Below are 9326 nucleotides of genomic sequence, written 5' to 3' on the forward strand. Positions count from 1 at the left end.
TCAAGAGTTCTTGAGATCTAGTGAAATTAATAATCTCCACACTGAAATATATATTCCATGATGATGTATAGCTATAAATAAGAGAAACAAAACAAGACGAAAGGAAAAGATTGCATGTTCTTCGAAAGCGACCTTATTCAAATTATACAAATTTAGAGGGGTCACAGTGCATGCCTTTATTGTGGACACTAGTTCTAGTCCTGTTAAAATACTACTGAGTAACTATTTTGATACATTTGATATGTCACGGTTGTCACCTATGTAAAGGTGATCTCCAATCAAGATCCTCCTGGTACTCATTCCGAACTTCTTCAGGCGGGATGAAGCAATCCATTGACAGTCCAGGCACATTAAACACAATATCATCGATAGTCCATGTCTCCTCCATACGAGTAACTTGCGGACCTGCCTTCACGTTATTGCCAAATCTTGTTAGTGTTACGGTAGATAGACCTGAATGTGCTATCATCACGCCATCCACCGCTCGATAATCTTCAATTCTTGATCCCATAATTGTTTCCCAATATATTGGATGTGCCCCTGGGGATTGGATCCTGGTCAAGTGAGAGTCCTCTAGGTGGACTAACAAACCACTTCTTTGACTAAAATAGCCAATTATAACATGTTTGATTATATCTGCTGTTGAGTCACTCCGTTCCGTTAAGGTTGTGTCACCTAATGAGAGTTTTAACGCAAAACAATCTTCATCCCACATCCTTTTCTCTCCCATGAAATCTGCTGTTGAGAACACAGCTGCTACTGTTACAGGATCAAGTCCCTATTGAAGGAACATATTCATCTTCAGTAAACACATGAAATTCAATAATTATAAAAAGTCTGCTTATACCCGTCGTTCAAAGGGGAAAGTATGTTAATGGTCACCAGTTGATATATTAAGGAGTCAACCAAGCTCTATGATATGAAGATTACTAAGTACCACCTACGTATTATGCTTTATGATCAGACAACGTAAAGAAAATATGAAATCAAGTAGGACCTCTCTCTGTATTTATGACTTAAGGTATCTACAAAGATGAAAGACGGTTATTACATCATACATAAGCGTATCTTTCCTAGGTCCCCCCACACTAAAGATATTGTGGATGCTAACTTTATTATTGCCAAATAAAACCATTTCAGCTGACTGGATTTTCTACTAACTCACTGACCAAAGGTGAAAATTCTTCTGATTGTATGAATGTGATCATCAGCATAAATCTAGGAAATCTCATGAAGGGGACCCAACAATTATCAAACATGCTACATGCACCGTATGAAGCTATGATGGTGTTAACTATTACATAGTAAGTTGGGATTAAAGGATATATACATCATACATGCTGAAAAAAGAGGGGAAACACTCAAAGAGGCCAACTCATTTCATGTATAGTTAATCCTATCCTGAAACTAGAATATTCTGGTTTAGTATTCAATAGGAATACGATCATCTCTTTCCAGGAAATCAAAGGGGTCATATGTGACTTGGGTAATTTAGATATATGGAAATTCTTAGTATTACTCCTCCACGCTATTTTTTTTACAGAGTGAATACTTAGTTACTTCAGAATGATTCATGCATTAACTCAGTAGTACGTGACATTTAGTGCTATAGATTCAGAAGATTATATGTTAAATGTGCATACAATTTACCTGAAGTGCACGTCGAAGAGGCCTAACCCCACCCTTTGCAGTATGGGCACCAAGCCAAGGAGTATGACGCCAAGCCACATTGCCATCGCTACCTGCAATAACCTTATGTTCAGTCACAACGAGCTCTATAAGCCATTTATCAGGCACCATTTGCCATAGTACAAAGCAACCATCATGCGGTGCACTAGCTGTTGTGGCCGTGGAGGTGCTTGAGGCAAGTTCTTCTACCATCACCATCTTCACTTTTCCAATTGCATATATACTTTTCACTCTCCCTTCTAATTTCCTACACGCGGTTGCAGCCGTATAGTGTTGAATTATATATTGGGCTGATGATGCTACCTAATAAATCCACCTTAAAACAATGATAAAAAAGTATAGAACATGTACTAAAACATTACATGTATGCAAAGACACCAAATATATGACTTACTTGGACAATAGGCTGTTTTGGATGCAAAGAGATGGGAAAAAGAGGACAGCCCAATACACTTAAAAGAATTTTAAGATCAGATTTCTTGTTGAACAGAGGATAAAACTGATTCTTGAGCCAATTTCTCCAGGACTGGCCTTTCTTTGACTTTTTGTTGTTTTCTTCATTGGTTGGTTCTTCTGATAGAGGTTCAAGGCGACTCATCTAGTCTTCAGCTTGGTGTTGTTTTGGCTAGGTGAATTACTTGCTCTCTTCACTGAAACAGAGAAGACAAGAGAAAGAAGGCTTAAAAGGGTTTCAGAAGAGAATAAACAGAGGGGCCCTTATGGGTGGTATATGAGTAGTGCTTTTAAGGCAGGCTAGGCAGGCCAGGGGTCCATATCTACCTTTGTTATAATGCCTTTCTGGTAGTTTGGTAAAATATAGAAGTCTTGCGAGGTTTGAGTGCTTGAAGAAGTAATAACTTAGGTTTATAAGGGAAGATCTCCGAATAAAATTAGATTTAAAAGCATAGTTGCAGCTGTACTGTGCACATTTGGTACTTGGTAACAAATTATATTTGGCATCTCCTAAACACGAGACAAAGTTGGGAACTCCAGGAGGTATGGCTGCTGGCACTAGATTAATTGATGGACTATGAGCTTAGAACTTTCAAGTTTGATTTGAATGGGATTCAGCAATTGTTATAAACTGAATCATTACAGCTGCGTCATTTATTGGAAGATTTCACCCTCTAGGCGACTAGCGTAGTTCATTCATGTTAGTAACATGGTATTGGTAACACCATTGTTATCACTACCTATATATAGAGCCTTGATGAGAGCGCGCCAAATTTTGTCACCTTCATACTTCATACTTATGTACTTTCCCTTCCTTAGTGCATCATCAACGCGGCAGCTAAAAAAAATTGTGACACATCAACTTTTTGTGTTAGTAAAAATTGCTAAAATCATGTTACGTACGAACACATTTTTTTTCCAAATTTTTAGTTTCTATTTTGGACGGGAATACTTGTTCAGACCCAATTATTATTTTTTTACACGGGTAAACTTGTCCCGTCCATTATTCCCTCCATTTCCTTGGCGCCATACAAAATCCAGTCGTTTCAATTTTCTATTAAAAAAAATAGAAAAAATTTTAGACTGGAAAACTTGAAATGGGACGGGAAACTTATCCCGTTTGATCCGCTGCTAAAATTGTGAGTATTTTGGTCGTGAATTTAATAATTGCTAAGATAGAAATGAGGGTTTAGCAGCGCGTTGGTGACCCAAATTGCCAATTTTTTGCTACCTATCACATTAGAGATGGTTTTTAGCGTTGATGATGCTCTTATGACTTTATGCTTTGATTTTCCTTCTTTATGATTTTCACTTGCATTCGTCTTGTGTGTGTTACTGTTAACAAGTAGTATGCTGAATTGGTGTGTATATAAAAATTAACAGGGTGATTTTTCAAACTGAACGCAATAATGCGACCATTGTTCCCAATACAGACCATGTCAACAACATCACTCGGTTTTTCAGTAGGTATATCCGTCTATGTTAGGTACTTTTTGGTCTAAGTTGCTGATATTTTCTGGAGTGAACAAAATGGCATTATTCACTCTTGTTCGAGGTCCTCTTTCAAATTTAATAAAATCCTTGGACTCTACCCAGTGTTTCAAAGTTCTTGTCATAAACAATTAGTCTACAACTATGCCTGTACCTGTACGCCTATTACTTGTGTAAACGATTCTTCGTGTATGTATGGGGAGTGATTGATAGTCAGAGGAGAAAGGTAGAAATGAAGAAATGGTTGCCAGTCTTGGGTTGGTTTTAGACTTTTGGAGACACAGGCTGACATAGGATAGGGCTGCCATGGGCTAAAGCTTGGGGTAGTTATTGAAACAAAGCCCATTGCATAGGTCCAAACATTAGAGGACTCTTGCAGTCTATCGCGGTTAGGAGTAGAGCAAAACCGCATATCCCCACCCGCTGATCCATTTTAGCCTATTGGCTATTTGGCTGTTGTCGAGACTTTTCTGAAGAAAAAAATTTACCATTTCTCTGGTCACCTACCCTCTCGACAGTTTAGTATTTGGCCACTCGGACACTCGGCATAAAATAGTCTCAACAGACAACAGTCCTGTATCAAAAGAAGTTCTTGCTTACGAGTTACGACCCAATGCTTTCTACTATACTGTTCCAAAGGCTCTTCTTTAAGTTAGTTGTTTAAAAATGTTTTTCTTTTCTTTTTATTTTTGGTTTTGATAAAAAGTTGTTTGCAAATTGAGACCCTATATGATCAGGTCCTGTAACGGAAATTGTACTGTTTCAGCCCATATGTTTACTTCATGGGCTTGGGAATTAGGGTAGTTGGGCTTTCTATTTTTGGCGATTAGGTTACATTTCTAAGGGAACCCAAGTATGAAAAATGAACGAAGGAGGACAAGCCTAGGAGAATAGAAATGCTGATCATTGCAACATTTACGACTCCTTGGAATCCATAAGTTTTTTTTACCGGTACTACATGAAATTTCTGATAATTTGTCGTAACAATCACCACCTCATAACTCTAATTGTGATTTTTTGATAAGCAAAAGTTATATCTCAATATATATATATATTTTTTTATAAATTGCTCTGATTGTATTAATTTGTACGTAAATTCTTACAATCATAACAATTAACATCAACCTGAAAACAAGAAAAGAAAACTGAAATTAAAACAGTTGAAACCAACAGAAACTGTAAATATATGGTGGATGGGGAGAGGGGGGCAGTGGTAATGCTTTGGCTCACCCTCAACTTTCGAAAATTTTTTTTTTTTTTTACTATTCACATCTTCAAAAAACCAAAACCATATCCGAAAAAACTCCAACAAGAAAAACAATATAACCGTAGGTTCAGATAAAGGAAAGTACTAAGAACAAGATAACCACGTGTCTATATAAAGTAAAGTACTAAAGTTATGAAGTACTAAAGTAATTGGGTAAACAAGTGTTGGCTTCAAGTCTAACTAAAACCCATACCCCATAACCGACAAAAGACATAATAAAAAGCGGATACACAATAAACCAAAACCAAACAAAAATGAAACCAAAGCAAAACAAAAGGTTTGACTCTTTATCAAAAATTTGAGCAAAACCCATAGGTAATTTTTTCCATAGTTTTACCTTTCTTTTTTTTTATTCTAATTAGCTATTTATAATTTCTAAAGTTTTATAGGTAAGTCTAATATTATTAAATTTTCTATCTTATTTTTTGTCTTTTCATATTAAATTGATTCCTAAATCATGTTTTTTAATTTTTTTTGTATTTTTTTTGTGAATTTATTAAACCACATATTTTTATTTAATTTTATTTTTTGAATATCACAATAACATTGGTAGTTTATTTTAATTAGTGCAATTTCAATTCAGTTGATTAATGGTTTATTTTAATTATTTAAACAGATATGTTAAAATATTTGATCAAAGGAAAGTCGTTGCATACTCAACCTACTCAACCACCTAATAAAACAAATACTGTTGCCGGTGTTGAAAGGATCCTCCTCAAAGCGAAGTCACCAAGAAATTGAGGATATATGTTGAACAACCCACAAAAAGCGGGTTCATCGTGAAAATCGGAAGAACTTGACTTGTCTAGTCTGGAGAGACCGCGACCGAGAAAAAGATTTCAGATTATCATCCTAATGATCAAGACTTCGATGAGAAGATCGAGCATATTTGCTTAGGGTCCTTGCCAGCCCTTAATCATGCTTTTCCTCCAAGAACAAGAGGCAAGAGAATCCAACGCTTTCGGGAAGAGTGGTATGAGGAGTTTAGTTGGTTGGAATATAGTATTCACGAGGAATTTTGTCTATATTGTTATCTCTTTAAACCTAATAAAACAAGGAGGTGGGGATGTTTTTCTCGGGGTTTACTAATTGGGAAAGAAAAACCAAATTAAAGGAGCACGTTGGAGGACCAAATAGTGCTCATAATATTGCTTATAGAGGCAGACAAGCTTTGTTAAATCAAGAGCAAAGATATCGAGACATTTTTCTTCACGCATTAATCGACCAAGTTGAAGGGATTATCGAATACACCTTAGCTTTGCAATAACCGATTGCATTAGGTTTCTTTTGAGACAAGGTTTAGCTTTTCCGTGGTCATGATGAATCGGATGAGTCGATCAATAAAGGTAATTTTCTTGAACTTATAACGGTTTTCGAAAAGATCATAACGAAGTCATTAAGAAAGTTCTTGATAATTTCTAAAAATCGGAAATTGACATCTTGATATCCAAAAAAGATATTGTAAATTTTGGAAACTACAAATGCTATTCTAAAAGATTATGGAAATTCATTGTTTGCTATTTTAGTTGATGAAGCACGTGATATATCAATTAAGGAGCAAATGGCGGTTGTTTTCGTTATATCGATAAGAAAGGTTGCGTGATTGAGAGATTTTTGGAGTTTGCATGTTAAGGAAACTAGTGCATTAACACTTAAAAAGGCAATCGATGAGTTGTTCTCCAAGCATGGGTTGAGCATATCTAGGCTGCGTGGACAAGGGTATGATGGGGCCAAACAATATGCAATGATTTGAATGGCCTAAAAGCACTTGTAATAAAGGAGAATCTCCGATTTTCGTTCATTGTTTTGCCCATCGCCTTCCAGTTAGCCCTTGTAGCAGTTGCAAAGAACCATGAGTCAATCGCTAACATTTTTAGTATTCTCTCTAATGTGGTAAATACTGTTGGAGCATCATGTAAGCGACGGGATATGTTGCGCGATGCAATGAAGGCTAAAGTTGTTGCGGCGTTACAAAGTGGAGAAATTTCAAGTGGCAAAGGGTTGAATCAAGAGACTAGTCTTAAACGATCTGGTGACACTCGATGGGGCTCACACTATTATACACTTCTTGGCATGATAACCACTTATGGTTCAGTAGTTGATGTGCTCGATAATGTAGCGGAAAATGGTTCAAGCTCGGAACAAAGAGGTGAGGCTTACGGATTATTAGATTCAGTGCAGTCCTTTTGAATTTATCTTCAATTTGCATTTGAGATATAGGAATTAGCAATGATTTGTCAAAGGCTTTTGAAGACCAAGACATTGTCAATGCTATGGCTCTTGTTAAAATAACAAAGGTACATCGATGAAGATGATGGGTGGGATAGTCTCTTTGAAGTTTTTCACTATGTGTCAAACATGATGTAGTTGTTCCAAATATGGAAGAGAGGTATATGGCTCGAGGGAGGTCTCGACGAAGAGCGAAGGAAACACCAATTTACATTACTATCGTGTTGGATTATTCTATCAACTGTATTGATTTGCAAATTCAAGAGTTAAACGACGGTTTAATGAAGCAAACACAGAATTACTTCTTTGTATGGCGTGTCTTGATCCTAGTGAATCGTTTGTTGCTTTAGATAAGCAAAAGTTGATCCGTTTTGCTCGGCTTTATCAGATGGAGATAGATCAGCGGACTTGAGAATTATATCATTGATCGATACTAAGTTTGGTGAAGTAAATGGAATTAGTGGCCTAGCCAAAAATGGTTGAGACGAAGAAAGACATTGTGTACCCACTTGTTTATTTGTTGATTAAGTTTGTTCTATCTTGCCATCGTAGAGAGGGCATTTTCTGCTATGAATATCATAAAGAATGTCAATCGGATGGCTGATGAGTGGTTGAATGATTGTTTAATAACATACATTGGAAAAGAAGTTTTTGATAGCATTGGAATTGGGAAGATGAAAAAGGATGACGAAAAAAGAAGGCCCGAGGACAACTATGAACAAGTATTTGTTTAGATTTGATTTTTTTTTTTCTAATACATTAGTATATATAATATATGTTTTTTTATTTTTATTTTTTTTGTATGCTTGGTTTTTGTTTGGCTGGCTCACCCTCACTTACTTTCCTAGCTCCGCCACTGTATATGGTAGTCTCGACATAGACTCCACCAGCTCCAGATGTGCTGCTGCTAGTTGTTTGGAAAAGTTATATCTCAATCAGTCTTCATATCTACTCGATTTTAGCTCTAAGAGGGGACCTTAAGCCAAACATGTTTTTTTTCATTATCGAGGAAAAAAAACACAAAAAAACCGTCCTCACAAAAAATCACTTCATTTGAAGATGTACAACCTTTGTAAAAAAATTGTTTAGAATGTTATAAAATTATCCAACAGCCCATATTTTTTTAATTTCATAACAACTTTTGACAATATTAAATATATTCAATTGAGGTAATTTTTTGTGGAGGTGTTCTCCATCATGTGATACATCTCTACAAAAAATATAGCCCACAATTCATCTTATAACTCCACGTTTAGGAGTAGAGTAACTTTGGAGTCACTATAAGGTGGAGTTTATATCATTTGAAAGTTTGTGGCTTTGAGCCTACCTAGAGATAGTTTTATTAGGTTTCTTAGCGGATCAAACATAAGTTGACAGCTTCATATGGGCCAGCTAACCCAGTCTTAGTACACTGCATCCGATATGTCGTTTGGATCAACTTAATAAGATATCGGGGCAAATCACAGTGTTCTCATTCCAAACTATGTCAGCGTAGATGTTGTTAATATTGTCTGGATTGGGAATAAAAAGACATTCTTTCCTATATATATATGGGCTGGCTACCTTGACAGCTTATTTTGACAACTTATCTTGACATCCACAACTTACACAATGAACTAAGAGTTGATTTTTTGAGAATATGTTCTCCATACAATAGATATCATCTCCACAAATTATCAAGACATTTGAACATGTCTAATCTTGTCAAAAGTTGTGTTTAAGTTCAATATTTATCTAACGGTCCATAATTTTAGCACTCTTTTTTACTAAAGCTAGACAGATCCAATTGAGACGAGTTTTGGTGGAGATTCTATCCAAGATAGAAAGATCTTCTCTACCAAAAATTAGCCCTTAGGTTAATGTACAAATTCACTTTTAGGTTTTGGATGTCAAGATAAAGCTGTCAAGGTAGGTAACCATATATATATATCGAGTAGGTTCTGTTGACCACACTTTATATACCATAGTTGGTAAACGGAACGGGCTGCTCGTAAAAGGAACAAAAGACATTATTTTGTCTTTTTTCAGAAATTATCCATTTTAAAACTTGTAAAGAATTCACTATTACCCTTTTGTGCAATAAAAACGGAGAGCGGCTACATGGCCAGTGGCCAAGTTCAATGTACTAACATCATGCACGTGCTCGCGCATGTTGTATTAAACAGACAGATTCTAACAAACAAAATAAGATTCAAAT

General features: G+C 36.0%; 1 protein-coding gene across 1 annotated transcript; it reads right to left on the reverse strand.

Moving 5' to 3' along the window:
* Positions 1-99: 99 nt before the first annotated feature.
* LOC147484746 (lipase (DUF620)) lies at positions 100-2553 on the reverse strand. Its single transcript, XM_086580805.1, has 3 exons — positions 2084-2553; positions 1651-1992; positions 100-778 (listed from the first exon to the last, which is right to left on the reverse strand). Exons 1-3 carry the CDS (start codon positions 2285-2287, stop codon positions 254-256), a joined length of 1071 nt encoding a protein of 356 aa, XP_086436931.1. The 5' UTR covers positions 2288-2553; the 3' UTR covers positions 100-253.
* Positions 2554-9326: the final 6773 nt, after the last annotated feature.

This window comes from Coptis chinensis, chromosome 8 (assembly GCF_015680905.1).
Source record: "Coptis chinensis isolate HL-2020 chromosome 8, ASM1568090v1, whole genome shotgun sequence".
Classification (NCBI taxonomy): Eukaryota; Viridiplantae; Streptophyta; class Magnoliopsida; order Ranunculales; family Ranunculaceae; genus Coptis; species Coptis chinensis.